Source organism: Chamaea fasciata, unplaced genomic scaffold, assembly GCF_029207755.1.
Source record: "Chamaea fasciata isolate MVZ Bird 193981 ecotype frontalis unplaced genomic scaffold, bChaFas1.0.hap1 SCAF_28, whole genome shotgun sequence".
Taxonomy (NCBI): domain Eukaryota; kingdom Metazoa; phylum Chordata; class Aves; order Passeriformes; family Sylviidae; genus Chamaea; species Chamaea fasciata.
This window is the reverse complement of record NW_027094113.1, coordinates 4,558,461-4,579,106: the sequence shown is the minus strand read 5'-3', so window position 1 is coordinate 4,579,106 and position 20,646 is coordinate 4,558,461. Positions and strand designations below refer to the sequence as shown.

General features: G+C 52.9%; 2 protein-coding genes and 1 long non-coding RNA gene across 4 annotated transcripts; 2 read left to right on the top strand and 1 right to left on the bottom strand.

Moving 5' to 3' along the window:
* Window positions 1–191: 191 nt before the first annotated feature.
* DAPK3 (death associated protein kinase 3) lies at window positions 192–5,270 on the top strand. Its single transcript, XM_066205764.1, has 9 exons — window positions 192–261; window positions 1,031–1,175; window positions 2,056–2,416; window positions 3,044–3,173; window positions 3,293–3,341; window positions 3,465–3,491; window positions 3,592–3,744; window positions 4,133–4,178; window positions 4,292–5,270. Exons 2-9 carry the CDS (start codon window positions 1,114–1,116, stop codon window positions 4,832–4,834), a joined length of 1,371 nt encoding a protein of 456 aa, XP_066061861.1. The 5' UTR covers window positions 192–261; window positions 1,031–1,113; the 3' UTR covers window positions 4,835–5,270.
* Window positions 5,271–7,300: 2,030 nt separating this feature from the next.
* On the bottom strand, window positions 7,301–13,505 carry NMRK2 (nicotinamide riboside kinase 2). Of its 2 annotated transcripts, XM_066205768.1 has the most exons (8): window positions 13,280–13,394; window positions 11,318–11,408; window positions 10,122–10,170; window positions 9,743–9,914; window positions 8,814–8,885; window positions 8,255–8,361; window positions 7,759–7,844; window positions 7,301–7,669 (listed from the first exon to the last, which is right to left on the bottom strand). In XM_066205768.1, exons 1-7 carry the CDS (start codon window positions 13,303–13,305, stop codon window positions 7,759–7,761), a joined length of 603 nt encoding a protein of 200 aa, XP_066061865.1. In that variant the 5' UTR covers window positions 13,306–13,394; the 3' UTR covers window positions 7,301–7,669. The 2 variants fall into 2 exon arrangements, with proteins under 2 accessions (XP_066061865.1, XP_066061864.1); XM_066205767.1 differs by lacking the exon at window positions 10,122–10,170 and having other exon boundaries at window positions 13,280–13,505.
* A 1,406-nt stretch (window positions 13,506–14,911) lies between these two features.
* On the top strand, window positions 14,912–18,268 carry LOC136302338 (uncharacterized). Its single transcript, XR_010724042.1, has 2 exons — window positions 14,912–14,943; window positions 15,145–18,268. It is a non-coding gene; the product is annotated as an uncharacterized lncRNA (long non-coding RNA).
* Window positions 18,269–20,646: the final 2,378 nt, after the last annotated feature.

The following is a 20,646-nucleotide window of genomic DNA, read 5'->3' as shown; positions in this document are numbered from 1 at the left end:
AGGGTGGCGCCCTCTGGTGGGGGAGAAGGGGTGGTGCCACCGGCGGGCGCCCATTCTAGGCCCCGCCCACCCTGCTGGACATAACCGGCGGGGCGTGGCCTCCGAGCGGGGTGGGCGGGACCAGAGCTGGGCGGAGCTTGCTCAAAGAGGGTGGTGCGGAGTGGGCGTGGCTCGTTGCGGAGGCGGGCGTGGTTTGTGCGGGAGGGGCGGGTCCTGCTGTGGTGGAATGTGGCGGCGGCGACGCGGGCGGCGGCGGCCCAGGTTGGGAACGGGGGGGACCGGGGAAAATGAGGGTCTGTGAGGGGCCACGTGGGGCCGGGAGGGGAGGCGAGGGGCTGTGCGGGTGGGAGAAGCGTGATGGAGGGAGAGTGGGTTGGGGAGGGAGGGAGGGATGGCGCGGGGTGGGGTGTGCGGGGGTTGAGGCCTGTGGGGTGGGGTGGGGAAGCAAAGGGAGGAATGGGGGGGGTTGTGGGTGTGAGGCCTGTGGGGCTGGGAGGTGCTGTGGGACGCGATTGGGGGTTGTGGGGCCTGTGGGATAGGGAGGGGCAGTGAGGGGGATCGCCATTGCGAGGGGCCGTGGGGCTGGAAAAGGAGACGTTGGGGATTAGGATGGGGGGAATGTGGAGGACGGAAGGGATGGGGAGGGTTTGGGGGGCTGTGGGTGTGAGTGGGGCCCTGGGGAACTGGAACGGGCTGTGGGGCAGGGATTGGGAGGAGAGGGGCTGTGGGGATTGGGTGGGGGGCTGCGGGCAGGGAGGGTCAGTGTGGGACGGGAGGGGAAGGGAGCCAGGAAAGGGATGAGGAGGATTGGGTGGGCGGCGGCTGTGCGGCCTGTGGGGCAGGGAAAGGCCGTGGCCCCCTCCCCTTCTCTGTCCCCCGGGTTTTGGGGTGTGGTGACACCGGGGGACACCCCGGGGACTAACTCGACTGACCCAGCCCGGGGCTGTGCGTCCCCCGGGGAATGGGGATCCCTGTGCCGGCTCTTGCCTGGAGCTCCCGGACACATCCCGGCTTTTTCCCGCTGCCACAGGTGCTGATCCCCGGCTGCTCTCCCCTCCTGACACCCAGCGCTGGCAGCCCCGGGACGGTCCCGCTGCAGAGAGCCCCGCAGCCATGTCCACCTTCCGCCAGGAGAGCGTGGAGGATTTCTATGAGATGGGAGAGGAGCTGGGCAGGTGAGAGACATCCCCCTGTGTTCTGGGGGGGCCTTACCTCGGCTGCACCCCCGGCCCGGAGCTTCCCTGGATCCCCTGTGGTGTCCCTGTGTCCCCTCTGCAGGCAGCAGGGCCGGGGCCGTGCAGAGTCAGGCACCTCTGGCAGATAGAGATTTTTAAAAAAAAAAACCAAAAAGTGTTAATTAACGCTGCTGCCGGTGGAGCTCCGGCTTCCGGCCCTCCTCGCCTGGCCCGGCGCCTGTGGGAGGGATCCAGGGTGACTCAGAGCCTGCGGATGGGATTGAACCAGCCGGGATGCCGGGGCGGCGGCGGGGGGAGATCCTCCAGCCCCACGCCGTGGCTCCTCCTCGGGCACTTGGGCAGCAAAAGCGGTTTCGGTCAATTAAGTGGGTTTTTTTTTATCAAAGCAGAGGAACTTCCAGGGGTTGCTCCTCAGGTTGTTTCTGAGCCGTGGGGAGGGATGTGGTGCCCATGGACGGACCCCGCTCTGCTCCTCAGAGCCGTGATCCGGGGATGTACAAAGGTGGAAAGGAGTCTCGGGTATTTCAGGCATTTCCTCCTCCTCCTGCCCTTCTCCGTCAGGGTTTTAGGGTTTTCTGGGACCACTGGGCTCCTGGGGGCTCCTGCCTGGTGGGCATCTCCCACCCTGGGTGATCACAGCAGCACCCGAACAGCCCAGGGAGGATTCCAAAAATAACGTGCCAGCCGCCACATTCCTGGGAGGAATTTCGGGATTCCCTTCCTCCATCCTGGCTGGGTGTGTAAAGCCAGGCGGGCACCACCACATCCCAGTTCACGGCATTCCTGAGGGGAGGGGGGGGGGGCGGAAAAACTGCATCCTGCAGCGCCCCGTGCCGCAGCTCCTCCCCTCACCCCCCAGCGGCCAGTTCGCCATCGTGCGCAAGTGCCGGGAGAGGAAAACGGGGCTGGAGTACGCGGCCAAGTTCATCAAGAAGCGGCGGCTCTCGTCCAGCCGCCGCGGCGTGAGCCGCGAGGAGATCGAGCGCGAAGTGGACATCCTGCGCGAGATCCAGCACCCCAACATCATCACCCTGCACGACATCTTCGAGAACAAGACCGACGTGGTGCTCATCCTCGAGCTGGTGTCCGGCGGGGAGCTCTTCGATTTCCTGGCCGAGAAGGAATCCCTGACCGAGGAAGAGGCCACGCAGTTCCTCAAGCAGATCCTGGATGGGGTGCACTACCTGCACTCCAAGCACATCGCACACTTCGACCTCAAGGTGAGCTCTGGGGGCTGCTGACACCCTGAGTTCAGCACTGGGAGCCCCCAGGTGAGCTCTGGGGGCTGCAGGCAGCCCGTGGTCAGCACTGGGAGCCCCCAGGTGGGATCTGGGGGCTGCAGACAGCCCGTGCTCAGCACTGGGAGCCCCCAGGTGGGATCTGGGGGCTGCAGACACCCTGAGTTCAGCACTGGGAGCCCCCAGGTGAGCTCTGGGGGCTGCAGACAGCCCGTGGTCAGCACTGGGAGCCCCCAGGTGAGCTCTGGGGGCTGCAGACACCCTGAGTTCAGCACTGGGAGCCCCCAGGTGGGATCTGGGGGCTGCAGACAGCCAGTGGTCAGCACTGGGAGCCCCCAGGTGAGCTCTGGGGGCTGCAGACAGCCTGTGGTCAGCACTGGGAGCCCCCAGGTGGGATCTGGGGGCTGCAGACACCCTGAGTTCAGCACTGGGAGCAGAGATGAACTCCCAAGTGGGGTCTGGAAATCAGCACTGAGGAGTGGGGGTCTGTGCACTCGTGCTGGTGTTTGGGATCTCTCCCAGTTTGAGGCACTCATCCTCTCCTCTGGAATGAGGGGCCCAGGGCAGCTCCCACAGGCTCCCACAGACCCAGGTGCTCTCCCCCCACAGCCAGAGAACATCATGCTGCTGGACAAGAACGTGCCAAACCCTCGCATCAAACTCATCGACTTCGGGATCGCCCACAAGATTGAGGCTGGCAACGAGTTCAAGAATATCTTTGGGACCCCAGAGTTCGTAGGTGAGCACTCCTGGGGGCTGCTGAAAGCTTTGGGTTAATCCTGGAGAGACACCCAGCACTCCGGTGCTGCTGCCAGGATGTGCCACAATAAACCCATTTTCTCCCTTTTCCCCCTAAAGCCCCAGAAATCGTGAACTACGAGCCCCTGGGGCTGGAGGCCGACATGTGGTGAGTGATTCCCCTCCTGAGCCCCTTCCCACGGCTCCAGCAGCCAATCCCCTCGTGCCGGTGGGTCTCCCCTGGTGCCAAAAGCTCTGTGGGACTTCAGCCTCCTCTCCCTCTCTCTTCCAGGAGCATCGGGGTCATCACCTACATCCTGTGAGTATAGGGCAGCTCTGGAGGGCACAGGGTGCAGGATGAGCCCCCCAGCTCGGGCTGGAGCCTTTTTGGGGTGTCCCAACCGTCTCTCTCTCCTCAGGCTGAGCGGAGCCTCCCCGTTCCTGGGGGAGACAAAGCAGGAGACCCTGACCAACATCTCTGCTGTCAACTACGACTTCGACGAGGAATATTTCAGCAACACCAGCGAGCTGGCCAAGGACTTCATCCGCCGCCTGCTTGTCAAGGACCCCAAGTGAGGGACAGGGAGCAGAGCTGGGGGTTCCTCGGGGAGAGGGGACAGTTCACCCCTGCCCAACCTGCTGTGTACAGGCAGCTCCCTCTCTCCTGTGTGAATTCTGGGATCCCCCTGAGGGTGCAGGAGCTCCTCTGGGGTTTGGGAGGGTTTGAGCTGGGCCCCCCAGGGCTCAGGGTTTGGGAAGGAGCAGTGGGGTCGGGAGGTTCCCGCAGGATCCTCTCTGCCCGTGTTTCTCTTGGGAGGCAGTTTGAGGAGTTGGGGGGCTGGATGCAGCTCCTGTCTGGGTTTGTGGGGTGATCCTGGGATCCAAGCTGCTTTCCCAGGGCTCTAACAGGGGGGGAGGAGCAAAGCCTCTGCCCTGACCCCGGCCTTGCTGTGTTTGCAGGAAGCGAATGACCATCGCCCAGAGCCTGGAGCACCCTTGGATTAAGGTGAGAACCCAAAGAATCGGCACTTTGGGGGTGCCTGAGCCCCCGAGGCCGGGGCTCTGCTGCTCCCCCAGCCCTGGGGGGGGCTGCTGCAGCCACGACTGTCCCTGCCACAGGTGATCAAGAGGAGGAACGTCCGCAACGAGGACAGCTGCAAGAAGCCCGAGCGGCGCCGGCTGAAGACCACGCGCCTCAAGGAGTACACCATCAAATCCCACTCCAGCATGCCCCCCAACAACACCTACATCAACTTCGAGCGCTTCTCCAAGGTCATGGAGGAGGTGGCTGCGGCCGAGGAGAGCCTCCGAGAGCTGGAGAGGAACAAGAAATCCTTCCGGGAGGACATCGAGGCGCTGCTGTCCATCTACGAGGAGAAGGAGTCGTGGTACAAGGAGGAGAACGAGAGCATCAGCCAGGACCTGCGGCAGATCCGGCAGGAGCTGCACAAGACGGAGGCGCTGAAGAAGCAGGCGCAGGAGGAGACCAAGAGCGTGGTGCAGGCTGCCAACGGGCTCAAGCGGCGCTACCGCAAGCTGGAGAACCACTACGAGGCCCTGGCCAAGCAGGTGGCCTCGGAGATGAAGTTCGTGCAGGAGCTGGTGTGGTCCATCGAGAGGGAGAAGCTGCAGAGCAGCGAGGGCGACGGCAGCATCCGCTAAGGCGGGCGGCCCCGGGGGCTCCGGTGCCGCCCGGTGTCCCTGTCACCCCCGGGCTGTGTCCCCGGGGTGTTTGTGCCTCCCCCTGGAGCCCCCGCCTCGTGGGCTTGGGGCTGTGCCACCCCGGGGTTCGCCTTCCTGCCTGCAGCTCCTGCCTGGCTCGTGTCCCTGCGCTCCCTGTCGCTGCTGCTGCGCTCCGGGGCGTTCGTCCCCACGCCGCGCGGGTCCCTGAGCTGCCCCCCTGCCCCGGGGGGGGTTGGTGGGCAAAGCTCCCCCCTCTACGCTACAGCAGCAGCCACGCGTGGGCTGGGACCGAGGACTGATCCCTGCGTGGCCATGCACTCTGCACCCCCCCGGCAGCCCCCATTCCCCCCGGGGTGCTGCACCTCTGGTCCCAGCCCTGGCTCCCCCTTTTCCCAGAATAAAGGTTTCTGTGTCACGGGGTGGCCGCCTCAGCTCCTGCCGTGGCAGGATGGGTTGGGAGGGAGATAAGGACGTGTGGTGACAACTCCCCCACTGTGCTCCCGTCCCAGAGGGGTTTCCTTAATTCGGGGTGGGAGGAAATGTTTTTTTTCCTCATGAGGCCCAGTGCTGGTGGGTGAGCTCGCTGCGGGTGTGGAGGGAGGTCTGGGGATGGTTTGTGGGGTGTTCCCAGGCTGGGGGAGCCCCCAGCCCCTCTTGCCTGAGCTCCCTCACTGCTAAGGACAGGGGCAGCCGGGTCCCAAAGCGTCACATTCTGAACGCCAGAGCAGGAGCGCGTTTCCCCTGGGAGCACCGAGGGCTTCCCAGCTGCCCGTGACCCCGGGGAGCCCAGATCCAGCTGAATTTGATCCGGGGGAATCACCAGCCAAATCCCAGTGGATGGCAGGCGTCCCCCTGGCTGGCTGGCTGGCTGGGTTCACCTCCAGCTCAGCTCCGTGCCATGGGGATTTGCTCCATTTCGGATTTATTGTCACTCCACCGTGACCCCTGTGGCTCCAGGGGGCTGAGGGGCCATGCCCCACGTCCCTGCTGACGTTCCAACAGGTTTAGGTTTCATTCCCATCCGCGGGACACGTGGAGCTGCTGCTGTTTGATCTGCCCTGGTGTTCCCTGCCAAGGGAGGTGGCGTGACTGGGGCTGTCCCCGTGTCCACGGGCCACGGGGAGGGGACACGGAGCCCTCAGCGTGCCCTGGGCAGGCTTTGGGCTGAGGATTTGGAGGCTTTCTGGATGCAGAGGCAGTGGGTGAAAGGATGTATGGAAATCCTATAGGCCCGGCTGTTCCCAAAGTTCACATAGTGAGAAACCCTCCCGGATTCTCTGCGTGCCCGGGGCTTGGGTTTCACACTCCCAAAAGGCTCTGGGGAGTCACTGGTCATTCATCCCAGCCAAGGAGCTGCACTGGCCCGGAGCAGCAGGGGATCTCGGCCGCGTGGAGGCACGAAACGACACCAAAACAGCTGTAAAAAAGCAGAATTTGGGGTGTGATTCATGAGCCTGCTGATCCTGGAGCCTGTAGGAACTGGTGTTGGGAGTGAAGGGGATGTGCTGTGACGTTACTGGGATGTTCTGCTCCAGTCCCCTCTCTGCAGCTGGAGCTGCCACCGCCCCGTGACGTTTCCCTCTGTGGACAAAGACACCAAAATGCCTTTTTTAGGCTTCAATTTCTGCTTCCCGGAGTCTGGCAGGAGGTGGGAGCCAGGGCTTTTCCCTTATAAGTCTTCACAAACCCTAAATGCTTTTGCACAGCTTAAATCAACCCCTGAAGGCACAAGGAAAAACCCCATGGAAACCAGGCCCAGGAAATCCCATGGAAACCAGGCCCAGGGAAAACCCCATGGAAACCAGGCCCAGGGAAAACCCCATGGAAACCAGGCCCAGGGAAAACCCCATGGAAACCAGGCACAGGAAATCCCATGGAAACAGCCTGGGGAAGAAGCCAGAGGAGCCAGAGCTCGTTCTGGCCATGGAATCTCTGCTCAGGACAACTGGAAAATCACTGGAGTAAGACAAGGACAAGGAGATGGATCTGGCTCCCCTCTGGGTTTTTGGGTGACTCCTCACTAGCCTGTGGCAGCTGCTTTCCCAGAGCACTGCTTCTAATTCAGGCCCCAAAATCTTGGGAAGATTTTCCCCCAGCCGAGTTGTTTCAGTGCCTGAGAGCTCCCAGTGTTTGTTTGGGCAGGTTTTGTACGGACAGGGGTGGCACTGCCCTCTCCCCAGCTGAAATCTGGATGGTGTTTCGGCTTTAATGCCTGAAATGGTTCTTAGGGAAGCAGAGTTTTCATTTCCCATTCCCTGAGGAATCCCCCCCAGTTCACCTCATGGATTTAAATTCCCAAACTGAGCCATTTCCCACCTGGGAGCACCCAAACCCAACCAGTGAGGTGTGGAAGGGCTGGAATTCCAAACACCCAGGAGAAAGGGGCTGTTGTGTTTTGGATGAGCTTCAGAGCCACAGTGAGGAATGAAATCAGGACCCCAGAAAGAGACTGAAGTGGATTTTTACTGAACTGAGGATGTTACAAGCAAGCCTTGCACGAAGCCTTCCTGTCTGCAGCAGCTCCCTCATTGTCCCAGCACAGCTCTACTTTGCTCTGCTATAAAAATGCTGGTTCCAGCTTCTCTGTAAGCCAGTGGAATATAAAATAATTACAAAAAAAAAACCAAAACCCAAACCCCACCGAGGAGATCCTGTCCACGTGGTGGGAATAAGTTATCCTCAAGTTTTCAATTATATACAGAAGGGACTTGCCAAAGGGCAGTGGGAGAGGAGTTCACACAAATAACCCCAATTCCCACTTCCAAGTATTATTTACATCACGCTGTACACGGATTTTCCAGATCTTCCCAGACCCTGGAAAGGAGGAAAGGGAAAAGGGGTGAGATCCAGGGTGAGATCCAGGATGTTCCCAGCACAATCCCTGCCCTCTGGATTTTAGTTACCTATGAGCAGTTTAGGAGCTTGTTGTGAATATCTTCAAAGACTTGGTTGTAGAGTTCATCCCTCGACTTCAGGCCGTCTAAATAAACTGGGAGAAAAAAAAAATGGGGGAGTCAGGCTGGGGCTTCCCATCAGAACAAGGTTTTGCGGATTAGTTTTTAAATATTTCATGTTTTACTGACCCAAAGGATAACTTGTTTTTCTATTGGAAAAAGAGAATCATCCTGAAAGCACAGTGGCCTGTGAAATCCTTATTCCATTATAAATTCCTTTTTAATTTTTTTTATCCCCTCTTAAGTCCTTAAGAGTACAAAGCAGAGGGAAATAAGTTCTTAGCTCTAAAACTGCCTGTATTTATCCAAAGTAGGCCAGGATTACAACTCGGGAGTAAAAATAGCACCCTGCATCATCCCAGTGGGAAGTTTCCTGGAATGAAATCACCCAATTCCTTCAATTCCAGCTGCAAGGCTGAGGGATTTGTGTTTGGGAGGGACTTACCCACGTCCACCCCACAGTCCTCCATCTCCTTCCTGTGTTTGAGGTACATGGGCCACACGTGGCCATCGAAGAGGCCGGGGGGGTCAGGGACGGTGTAATTCCGTGTGCTGGGAATAAAAACAGGAATGTCAGCAGGGCCTGGGCTTTAGGTGAGGTTAGGAAAAGAAAAATGTCATGGAAAGGATCAGCACAGGCTGCCCAGGGGCAGTGGTGGGGTCCCCCATCCCTGGGTTTGGAAATGATGGATGTGGCATTTGGGGATGTGATGGCTGGATTTCATCTCAGAGGTCTTCTCCAACCCCAAGCCGTGATTCCAAGTTCCCTTCCTCCACTTGTATTAAATTTCCCACTCTAATCCAACCAAAACATCCCAGAAACTGCCAATTCCCATCCCTGGCAGTGTCCAAGGCCGGGCTGGGGCAGTGGAAGGTCCCTGCCCATGGCAGGGGTGGGCTGAGATGACCTTTAGGGTCCTTCCAACCATTCCATGATTCCATGACTAAGAGCAACCTAAAGGACCAGAGGGAAGGGCTGGATGCACAGCCAGGGGTGCTCTCACCTCCTCCTCCTCTTGCACTCGTCGTAGGGCACGGCCAGGTAGTAACGAAGGTCGAACAGCTCGATCAGGGGTCTGGGGAGGGGACAAGGACACAGTGTGGACATCTCACTTTAGTGACAGCAAAAATCACCCCAGACACCACAGAAATCTCTCTGCCTCTATGGGATTTGTGTCTGTTGAAGACAGCCCAAGGGTAAGTGCTTCCCCTCATGGGATTGTTAACTCAAAACCACGGAAAACAACTTTCTGAAGGTCACAATGGCCCAAGCAGGGACTTCTCCCACCCAAACTCCTGCCACTGGTCCTGAGGGGGATCAGAGGGGATCCTGTGCAGGATCAGGCACTGGGCTGGGAACTCTGGCTCTTCCTAGAGCATTCCAACATCAGTTTGCAGCAAAATCTGGGATGGGGCAGAACTCCTCAGCTCATGCTCATGGACATGTCCAAGGCCAGGCTGGCCAGGGCTTGGAGCTGGATGGGCTTTAACGTCCCTTCCAAACCACCCTGGGATTCCATGTTTCTCCACAAAAACCCAGGGAGTTCTCTCTGCCACAGCTTGCTCCTCTCACTAAGCTCAGTGTAAAACAAGCAGGGGAAAGAACAGCTCCTCAATTCCAGGAGAGATTCCAGGCAGTGTGAATGGATTATTGCCTTGTTCTCACCACGCTGGGGGGATGAGGGGAAGCCTGCACCCCTCTGCCATCAAAAACCCTGCTCTGAAACTCCCCTGTGCCCTAAATCAGAACCTTCAATTCACCTCACTTCTACATTCAGGAGTTAATTTTACATTTACCAGCAGAAAACCCTCCGGGGGTGAGAATTCAGAACAAGGCAGGGAGGGGAAATTAGCAAACAAGGAGTTTTTAGCTGCGGCCCGAGGGATTTAAGGGCCTTCCCTGGCAAACCATGAAGAGTTCTCCAAACCTTACTTGTAATTATAAAGCAGGAAGCCTTCAATGAGCAAGACATGGGTGTCTTGGGAGGTTGGCTCTCTAGAGCCAGGTGTGACAGTCACCCCGTGGGAGCGGGCAAACTTCACGGGGTTCTCAATCCAGGCCCGCACTGTGCTCACCATTGCCTCCATATCCAGGGAATCCAACACTGGTCAGGAGAAAGGGGGTGGGTGGGAAAAAGGGGACACCATCAAACGCCAGCAAACACCACGGGCTCGGAGGTATAAAACAGATGGAGCTCGGTAAAGTTATGATTTTACAGATATTTACTGTTAAAGCTTTTAATAAAGGAAAAGAGATAACTTAGGAAAAAGAATATACGTTACTGCATCCTATAAGGGAGCACTGCTCTTACCATCCCATTGCTTAAAGCCGTCTTCCCCGACTTCTATTTGATCTTGTGGCTGAAATATAGTGAGCAATAAAACATTGCTGCAACCTCAGCGGGACCAGCCCCCTCCGATGCCACCAGCACCTGGCCACTCCTGCACCACACAACCACCCCTGGGGCCGCAGGGACACTCACATCCCCAGCTCTCCCCAACCCCAAGAGCTCTGGGAAGTTCCCTTGCCTCGCTCAAACCGCTCTGGACAAAGATTTTTTACGTTAATCGCTTGGCACGTTGGTTGTAAGTTGGCAAAACACTACAGGGTGTTGTTTATAAACCAACACCTATGAATTTTAAAGTGCAAACAAGTGCTAGAATGTACATTTCTTTAGATAGAATAGGTATTTGAAGTCCTCTAATAAAAATGAAGGTGGGCACTGCAGCACTTTGGTTGCTCAGTTATCGCTTTCCTCTGGCTGCCATTCACTCAGAAGAGAAGCTACAGATTTTTATGGAAAATCAAACAGAGTTCCTCCCCCCAAGGGGCTCCTCAGTGATCAAATCTGTGCAGGACAGACTGAGCACATGATGGTGGGACTGGAGCATTTCATGTTTCGGGGATGACCCACAACTGCTCCAAGCCCATTCCTGCATCTCTTGGACTTCCACGTGTGGTGGGGTCCAGGAATATCATCATTCCCATGAAATACTGCAGGGGTTAGGACATTCTGCACTCCCAGGCAGAAGGCAGTGAAGGTCTTCTGCTTCAATCTCTGCAATATTTTAATTGGGTTCTATCAAAGCTCCCCCATAAAACCCCCTTTCCGTATTTAAACCAGCATGGAGGTGCTTAAATCCTAAAGCATCACTTAGCAGCCTCATTCTTAGTTCAATAAAATAAGGTGGGAAATCCCAATATGGAGAAGATCATTCATGCAGAGCACAGTAAATAACCTCTGCCTGAAATCAGTGCTAAATTTAAATCCGTTGTTAACACTTAAAGGTGGCTTTGCTGCGACCACTTTGAGCTGGGTCATGCCAAGCTCCTATGGCATTTGTAAAGGTCAGAAACTCCCCACCTGTCCAGTCATTTAAAAATTAAATATATATATTAAACCCCCCCCCCCGCACAAAACCAGAAAGCTTGTGGCTCCTAAGCTGTCAAAACTGACTTGCCCTGCATGTACAATTAACGCTGCAAGGAAGAGGGGACTCAGCTTACCTTGAAGAAATCGTCCTGATGGACCACGCAGCAGTTGGGGAGAGCCTTGACCAGCCTGTTGGTCAAGGTGGTTTTGCCACCATTGGTGACCCTGCAGGGAGCGGGGCGAGACAGAGGTGGAAGGATCGCGTTAGAACCGGGTCTGGGAGTCACCGGGACCCCCGGCGGGACAGACCCCGCTGCAGGAGCCGAGCCCCGAGGGATCCGAGCACCGACCGGCGGCGGGAGCCCCCGAGGGGACCCGGGCACCGACCCCGAGGGGACCCGGGCACCGACCCTGAGGGATCCGAGCCCCCGAGGGGACCCGGGTACTGACCTGAGGGGACCCGGGCACTGGCCCTGAGGGCCCCTAACTCCTCCCGCGCTCATTTGAATTTCCCGCCCCTCCAGCGCCCGGCCGCCGATTGGCTGCGCCCATCCCCGGCCCCGCCCTTTCCCCGGCTGCTGATTGGCTGAGGCCGCCCCCAGGCGGTCCCGCCCCGCCCCTTTCCAGCGCCGCGCGCCCGCGCTCGGCCGCGTGTAACGGCCGCGCCGGTTCCCGCGCGCGCGCAGCCGCGGCGCTGAGGGGAGCTCGGGGCCGCCATGGCCGCCAGTGGGGGTTCCTCACGGGTCTGTGTGGGGAGCTCGGGGCCGCCATGGCCGCCAGTGGGGGTTCCTCACGGGTCTGTGTGGGGAGCTCGGGGCCGCCATGGCCGCCAGTGGGGGTTCCTCACGGGTCTGTGTGGGGAGCTCGGGGCCGCCATGGCCGCCAGTGGGGGTTCCTCACGGGTCTGTGTGGGGAGCTCGGGGCCGCCATGGCCGCCAGTGGGGGTTCCTCACGGGTCTGTGTGGGGAGCTCGGGGCCGCCATGGCCGCCAGTGGGGGTTCCTCACGGGTCCGTGTGGGGAGCTCGGGGCCGCCATGGCCGCCAGTGGGGGTTCCTCACGGGTCTGTGTGGGGAGCTCGGGGCCGCCATGGCCGCCCCTTTGCAGCCCTGGGTTCCTGAGGGGAGCTCGGGGCCGCCATGGCCGCCCCCTCAAAGCCGCGGTCCCGCTGCTCCAGATGGAGCGGCCGAGCTGCCCTCCCTCCCACACCCGTTTAATGTAAAAGCCCTGAATAACTTCCCTCTCACTTGTGTTATTCCTCCTCTTTTTTTTTTTTTTTTTGGTATAAATCCCCTCGGTCGCATATTATTAATGTATTATCATTTCAATAACCCGTATTAGCCGCTCACTGTTCCATTTCCGGAACCTTCCCGCCTCACTCTCACCCCGTCCCAGCACAAACGCACCTTAAATCCTGCTTTTTTAAAAAATGAAAACCGATGCCCTTTATACAGCACCACCCCATTTTATTAGAAACAGGATTTTTTTTCTCCCTCTTCGCCTTCCAGAGAAAATTTTAAATTTTTTCTTTTGGTCTATCTGGCCTCTAAATTTAACTTGAGAGAGGGGTTTTGCCATCTCAGCATCCCTCCTGTTAACCCTATAAAAGGGTATATAAAACTATGGATAAAAGTATCTCTAAATATATATATATAAACGTGAAAGTATAAATTTGTATATATAAATGTGTATATAACACAAATAAATTTATATAAGATACATATAAAGTGTATCTAAAATATAGACAAGTCGGAAAGGATGTGCTGCCCTGCAAAACTCGGTCGAAGCAACATCCATCCTTTTAATCCTATAAAATAGATCTAAAATTGTTTATAAAATAAATATACATCTAAAAGCAGCTAGTAGGATATTTATTAAAGGATATATAAAAGTGTATGTCACCCTGCGGAGCCCTCTGTGTTTAAGCACCACTCGGCACGTTGCATCATCCCTCAAACCCTGTATCCCGAATCTCACTCCATAGCCCAGACGAACAATCCCCATCTCCCGTACAAAAAGAAAAACAAACCAGGAAAAAAAAAAAAAAAAAAAACACAAAACAAACCGTGAAACAGCCCAGATTTTAGCGGGGACTTACCCTCCGATGCCTATAATATATTTCATTCTGCCGAGTCGCCTCTTGAGCCGGAATGTGACGAGAAGGGGGGGAAAAAAAAAAACCCACCAAAAAACAACAAAATTGGGAAAGCTCTAAGAACTTTGAGCGGAACAAATTAAAAAAACCCCAAACTCCGCTGTCGCTATTCCCTCCTTCCCTGCGGTGCCTCCCCGAGCCTTTCATTGAGGAAAAGGCGCTTTTGGGGCGGATTTATAGGGCCGTGTCCCCGCCCCGAGCGGCCCTGTGACCGTCATGAGCCGCAATGTCACGTTTTGGGCAGGTCCGGCCAAGCCTCAATGTCACATTTTTTTGGGAGGGATTCGGCCAAACCCTCCCCTGGCACATCCTGTAACCCGATGTTACATTTTAGAGGGGTTTAACACCCAAAACGTTACATTTTTTGGAGGTTTAACCCCCCCTTAAGGTCACATTTTAGAGGGTTTTAAACCCCCCAATGTTACATTTTTAGAGGAATTCAGCCAAACCCTCCCCTGGCACATCCTGGGTGGGGTTTAACCCCCCAATGTTACATTTTTTGGAGGTTTAACCCCCCTTAATGTCACATTTTAGAGGGTTTGAACTCCCCAATGTTACATTTTTAGGGGAATTCAGGCAAACCCTCCCCTGGCACATCCTGGGTGGGGTTTAACCCCCCAATGTTACATTTTTTGGAGGTTTAACCCCCCTTAATGTCACATTTTAGAGGGTTTGAACTCCCCAATGTTACATTTTTAGAGGAATTCAGCCAAACCCTCCCCTGGCACATCCTGGGTGGGATTTAACCCCCCAATGTTACATTTTTTGGAGGTTTAACCCCCCTTAACGTCACATTTCAGAGGGTTTTAAACCCCCGATGTTACTTTTGAGGGGGGAAGGGTTTAATGCCCCAATGTCACATTTTGGGGGAATTCAACCTGTCAGTGTCATACTTTAGAGGGGTTTAACCCCCTAAAGTTACATTTTAGAGGGGTTTAACCCCCCAATGTCACCTCTTTGGGGGGATGCAGCCCCACAGTGTCACATTTTGGGCAGTTTCACCATGACAATGTCATATTTTGGAGGAGTTTAATCCCCATAAATTGCATTTTAGAGGGGTTTAACCCTCTAATTAAATATTTATATATAAATCAGGAGTTATATTTTATATTATTAGGAGTTATATTATAGTTATATTTTAGGGGGGGTTTAATGCCCCAATGTCACATTTTTTGGGGGGACTCAGCCCCACAGTGTCGCATTTAGGGCAGTTTCAACCTGTCAATGTCCTATTTTATGGGGTTTCAATCTCCCAATGTCATTTTTGGGGGGGGGGGGGAGGTTTAACCCCCAAATATCACATTTTTGGGGCGGTTCAACCCCCCAGTATCCCATTTTTTGGGGGGGGGAATTTCACCCCCCCAATGTCCCATTTTCGGGGGTCTTTCAGCCCAGCCCGCAGTGTCACGTTTTTTGGGGGGCTCATTCCACCCCCGTGTCACCCTGCACCTGTCCCCTCTCCCTCGCTGGCCCCGTGCGCTGCCGTCACCGCCGCGGCCAAAAATAACTTTTTTGGCCAGCTTTTCCTTTTCCTAAATTAGTCATGGGGCAGGTGGAAATGTCACCCCCTCCACCATCCCCTCGGGAGCCCCGGGGACTTCGCAGAGGTGTGCGGGATATAATTAAGTCGGGATTTTTTTTTCTTTGCTGTCTCCCCTTTTTTTATTCCTCCAATTCCCAGCTGAAATTATTCTGAAATTATCCTGAAACTCATCCAGGGAAGGAATTTATCTCTAAACTCCTGAAAAAAACAAACAAACAACCAAACCAAAAAACAACTGAATTAAATTTTAATTTTTGTTTTTCAGTCAAGCTGTTCAGAGAAAGGAATGTGGAGTGAATCTTCCCGGAATTTCTCTTTACAAGGAATTTATTGAGCAGTTTATTTTTTGTAAATAGGCACAAATTCCTGTCCTATTACCTCTCCAGAGAGCCTCCTCCTCCCCAGTTAACTCACACAAAATCAGGCTTTTTAAGGTAAGTTAACTCTACACCTTGTGGAACCCGTGCTTTACTTTCAATTATTTGAATTATTCCAGATGTTTCCTAATTAGGGTTCTCTGAGCAATGTCAGGCTTTTCAACAGTATTTTATGCAGTTTATAATGTGCATTTTTTAAAACAATATCTTGCCTTGCTCTTCCTCTTTATGAAACCACACTGTGGCAGCATTAAAAGGTCGCTGTTAAAAGTGTTAAATGTTCCTGGTCCTACAGCGGGTTGTAAAGTGATGGTAAAAAAATAATCAGTGACACCAAATTTGGGGGTTTGGGATCCTGTTTGACGTTTTGCCTTGGGGCCTTCAGCTTTCACAGTGTAAAATCCAGATATCCGGGATTTCAAGGGAAGTTTTTGAAGGAATATACATACATACACAGACATATGTGTATAAAATATTATTTTTTTTCAGATATTTCCTAATTAATAAAACACAGGATCCTCCGGACCATTTAGGTTCTGGCATCTCCTTTGCCCCATTATACCCCACTCCCTTATTCCTATCCCCATTATTTTCAGGATACTTTTCCTCAAATCCTGTTTGCCACCATTAACTTTGATTCAGGCTCGCTCCTGAGCTGTGTTTAACTTGAATTTTAACTCGAATTTTTCTCTCTCAGGCCTGAAGAAAGAGGTTTGTGGCCTCAAACCTCCTTAGTCTCAGCCCAGCTGTGTCCGTTGAGCTAAAATAAAAACAAAAATTATTTTTTTTTTCTCTTCAAAGCTGTTTCTGCTCCTCAGCCACCAGACCAAGGCCAAGTGCTAAAATGAGCTGCTCGTGAATAAACATGAACTGCACATTAACTGTCAATTTTAACTGTCAGAGGTCAAGAGCCTGGTGATTTTGCAGGGAAGTTATATATTTGTTAATATTATTATTAGGGGAAAATATTAATGAATAATTAGGTTGCTCCTGGAGGCACCACCTGCACTTTCACCATCAATTCCAGGGTGAAAATGATAATTCCAGAGAAATGTGGATCTTGGATTCTCAAGTTTGAGTAAAGGAAGCTGAACTTCCAACCCTACCTGGCATTTTCAGGGTGTCCCCACATCAGCTGATGAAGGTAAAAAAATTGATAAATTGCCCTCAAATTAACCCCAACTCAAAATTTTTTAATGCCTTTTACTGCTTTTCTCACCCATCCCTGAACTAGGAAGTTGTCTGGGGTTAAGAAACCCAATCCCAGGGATTATTTTATTACATTTGACCTCGTGGAAAGAGGAAAAAAGAAACCAAGAGGCTCCAAAATTGTGTCAAAGGTCTGAGGGGACACCGGCCCTGGCCGCCTCTGCTCCAGTTCTCTTTGCACTGCAGACCTGCTAATCCAAATATTTTTAGAAAAAATTCCATCCCAGCGAGTGAAATTTGTATTCTGCCCGGTTGGATTTGCCTGGCTCGGGAGCACGGGTTGGGGAAAGGGTAAAAAAAATAAAGATTTGCCCAAAGCTGCATCAAAAGAAACAATTTTTTAGTGCTGGAAGAAGCAGACGGTGATTGTGGTGGGAGCAGCGGGATTGGATTGTTTGGGGTCGGGGAATCCAGAGCAGTGTCCCACTATCTCCACGAGGAATGTCAACACTTGTGTTTCTTCTGGAAACGGGAGGGCTGAAGGACACGGGGCCTGGTTGTTGTTTTGGGGGTTTTTTGAAGCTCACAGCTGCAAACTCCAATTCCTGTTGGTGTAAAACTCGTTTCTCAGTGCAAAACTCATTTCTCCTCAGTATAAAAACTCCTCTTCTCAGGGTAAAACTAATTTCTCCTCATTTAAAAGCTCATTTCTCCTCATTTAAAATCTCACATCTCCTCGGTGTAAAACCTCCTTTCTCCTCAGTGTAAAAACTCCTTTCTCCTCATTTAAAATCTCACATCTCCTCGGTGTAAAACCTCCTTTCTCCTCAGTGAAAAAACCCACTCCTCCTCAGTGCAACAGCTCCTTTTCCTCACTATAAAATCTCATTTTCAAACCTTTTTTTTTCCCCCCCAGCCGCTCAGCTCTCCTCCGGCTGTTCCTTCCCCCGGTTTATTTTTCAGGCTCCTCGTGGTGGTTTTTTTTTCTCTCTGTCCCCTGTTCCTGCTCACGCACCGACCACGCTGGGAGCTGGAATTCACCCACATAACTCAAATTCCCAGATTCCTGCCCGGCCTGCGGAGCTGCTGCTCCTCCGGAGGTGCCTGCCTGTATTTGGAGATCCCAAATTCCAGCTGTCTCCTTCCTTCCTTCCCGGCCAAATCCATCTCAGCCTCACAACCGCCGGCACCGGCGGCACTTCAGCCCCAGCAAACTTCACCCAGAACCGTAAAAATACGACTTATGCAAATGCCCAACGTTGCCAGAAAAGCTTTTTTTAGCCCCGTTTCTGTGGGTCAGCTGAAAGTTCCTTTTTTTTGGGGGGGCTTGTTCGTGGCAGGGCTACGTTATCTGCCCCGACGCTTTACTCATACAAATGCCTGAATCGAAGACGGGCCGCGTTCCCCTCTCGGGACGTTATTTTTAGGATACTAATGTTTACTTGAAAGTTCACGTTAATATTCTTTGTTCAGGCCGGGTGAAATTCAGCAGGAGGCACTTTGAGATTCGTGGAGCCGTCGGGGATGTTTGTTCCCCCGGGATTTTGTTCAGTTCCTGGGTGCCCGGTGACCTTTCCTGCCTGCAGAATGTGACTCATTTCTTCTGCGGCTTTAATTCGGAATTTTAATCCTCCGCTAATCATAAGGCATTGTTTATGGGATGAGCAAGGTTATTCCTGCCCGGAGGGGACGTCAGGGGCGAGAAATGGGAGTTAATTTTCACCCGGGAATGTTGAAATTTGGGGGTTATTTGTTTTTTTCAAGAGCTCTGGGGTGGGAGTTGGGTGGCTCCGAGTCCTCCCCCGAGGCTGGGGAGCGTCTCCGTGGTCGGAGGAGAACAGGGGAACACAACCGTCAGAAAAAGGAGAATTTTTCTGTGAAGCTCAGTTGCTGCAGCAGCCCAGAAAGGGGGAAATGAGGGTAGTGGAATAGCGGAGTTAATTAGTGCGAGGTTTGAGCGGCTGGCACCTCCTCCTGGTGGCCGCCAGCCAAGGAGCTGCCACCGCCGGGGTGACATTGGCTGCCACGGCTGCCCGCGGTGACAGCAGGTCCTGGGGGGAGAGGGGTCACATGGAGCAGCTGTGCCCACGAGGGAAAGGCAGAGGAGAAAATAAAAATAAAATTTTTAAAAAAAGAAAAAAAAAGTAAAAATAGAAATAGAAATAAAAGTAAGAATGGAAATAAAAATAAAAATACAAGTAAAAATAAAAGTTAAAAATAAAAAATAAAAATAAAAATAGAAATAAAAATAAAAATAGAAATAGAAATAAAAAATAAAAAATAGAAATAAAAATAAAAGTAAAAGTAAAAATAGAAACAGAAATAGAAATAGAAATAAATAAAAATTAAAAATCAAAATAAAAATAGTCGCTGCTTTGGGAAGTGGGATCAGCGTGGAGAAGTGTCCCGGAGGGGAGGAGGGACCTCGCCGAGCTCTGTCAGGGGGATTTGGGACGGAGACCCGGGAAAGGTCCTTCCCCCTGCGGCCACTGCAAGGCTCCCCAGGGATCGGGCACATTCCCAGCCCTGCCCGGCTCCTTGGGAAAACACCCTGGGACAGGCTGGGATTGCTGGGGAGCTTTGGACCCTGCTGGATTGTTCCACAACAAAAACCCCCAAACACCCCCGAGGTGCCGAGGTGAGGGATCCAGGCGGGTGCTGGAAAAGGAGGGAATGTTCCAGCCCTTTCCCTCTTTTCCTCCCACGTCCTCGCTTTGTTTTCCCCGCCTTGGCCGCGATCCATTGACTGAAATCCTGAGAGACGTGAGGGGCGCAAAAGCGGATATTGAAATATTCGCTGATTTCTGATTTTTACAGCCAGGAGCGACTCAGCCGCGGGCAGGTGTGAAATCAGCTCCTTCCTCCCCAGGGAATCCGATTGAAACCCACATCTCACCGGTTTAAATCCACCTCTCGTTTTCGGATGGATAAAACCATGCAGGATGCGCCTCACCCCTCTCGCGGGAGTTGATAATTCGGGAGAAATCCTCCTTTTCTCCAGCTGGCAAGTTTGATTCGTGTCGGGGAGATCAGCCAGGGTGGGGAACCCCTGGGAATATTCCGGGCTGGAATGAGATTTCGCGGAGATTGCTCCGCTCAGGAGCCCCGGGCACCGCCAGGGAAGAGCAGCCCGTGGGAGGAGAGATTCCCACTCGACGACAGCTCGGCTCGTGCGACAGGGGAGATTCCAGCTCCGAGGAGGTGGCAAAACGCCCATTTTTCACTCAAAAATGTTGATTTTTCACTCAACTGCAAAAGTTAGGTTGAAGCTGGGAAGGATTTTTCTGGCTTGGAGGAAAACACAAGCTTGTTTTTTCCAAAAAAAAAAAAAAAAATCCAGAATTTTAAAAATTCCAGGATTTAAAAAATTCTCTTTTTAAAAAACGAATTCCTTCCCAAAATCCCAGCCATCCCTGCCCTCTGGGAAGTCACTCCCTGTGTCCTGTCCCTCCACCCCTTATCCAAAATCCCTCTCCAGCTCTCCTCAGGCCCTGGAAAATCACAATTTGGGCACATCAAAGCTCCCACGAGGTTACTGATGCCATAAATTGAATATTTGAGCCACCCCAAAAAGCTTTTCTATAGAAATTAAACAAAAAAAAGCAGAGGACGAGCAGAAGAAAATGTTATTGATCCTGATAGGATTTGGGGGGTTTTTTTGGAAGAAAATAAAATCAGAGCAAAAAAAAAAATCTGCTTCATACAGACTTACAGCACAGGTGTAGCCCCAATTGAAAATTAATTTCAATTAATTTGTGTTTCCTGAAAGAATTCACGGCATGACTCCAGCAGTGCTTGTTCGGGGATTAGACTCGTGCGTCTTCCTACTTCCAGTTCATTAATTATGTTAATGACCTATCTAAACCCACTCAAATTAGACATCTCCCTGTAAATAGTTGGAGCTTTTAAATATTAAATAATATTAACTCTTAATAATAATATTTAAAAGGGGTTATTGGGGGTTTGGTATTTTTTTTCCATTTAAGTGGCTTTGGGTTGTTTTTTTTTGTGTGTTTGGGTTTATAATCCCATTTCCAGTCACGGCATGAATTGGATTGTAAAAAGATATGTAGAAATAATATGAGATGAAACAACTTGAGCCCAGCAGGGTTCTGTGCAGGTTGGTAGAAACCCAAAGGAAAGGAATTTTTTTTTTCCATGGCTCTCTCCTAAAGCTGAGGGAAACTGGGAAAGAATCCTCCAGAACGGGAGTTATTTTAGTAAAAAAACTCTCGGAATTT

Excerpts from the sequence above, each read along its gene's own strand:
- NMRK2 (XM_066205767.1), bottom strand. The coding sequence starts at position 13,483 with ATGAAAGGCTCGGGGAGGCACCGCAGGGAAGGAGGGAATAGCGACAGC. Across the intron at positions 8,362-8,813 it reads GAGTGCAAGAGGAGGAGGAG|CACACGGAATTACACCGTCC; the intron begins GTGAGAGCACCC and ends TTTTATTCCCAG. Across the intron at positions 7,845-8,254 it reads GGACTGTGGGGTGGACGTGG|TTTATTTAGACGGCCTGAAG; the intron begins GTAAGTCCCTCC and ends TTTTTCTCCCAG.
- DAPK3 (XM_066205764.1), top strand. The coding sequence starts at position 1,114 with ATGTCCACCTTCCGCCAGGAGAGCGTGGAGGATTTCTATGAGATGGGA. Across the intron at positions 1,176-2,055 it reads ATGGGAGAGGAGCTGGGCAG|CGGCCAGTTCGCCATCGTGC; the intron begins GTGAGAGACATC and ends CTCACCCCCCAG. Across the intron at positions 3,174-3,292 it reads TGGGACCCCAGAGTTCGTAG|CCCCAGAAATCGTGAACTAC; the intron begins GTGAGCACTCCT and ends TTCCCCCTAAAG.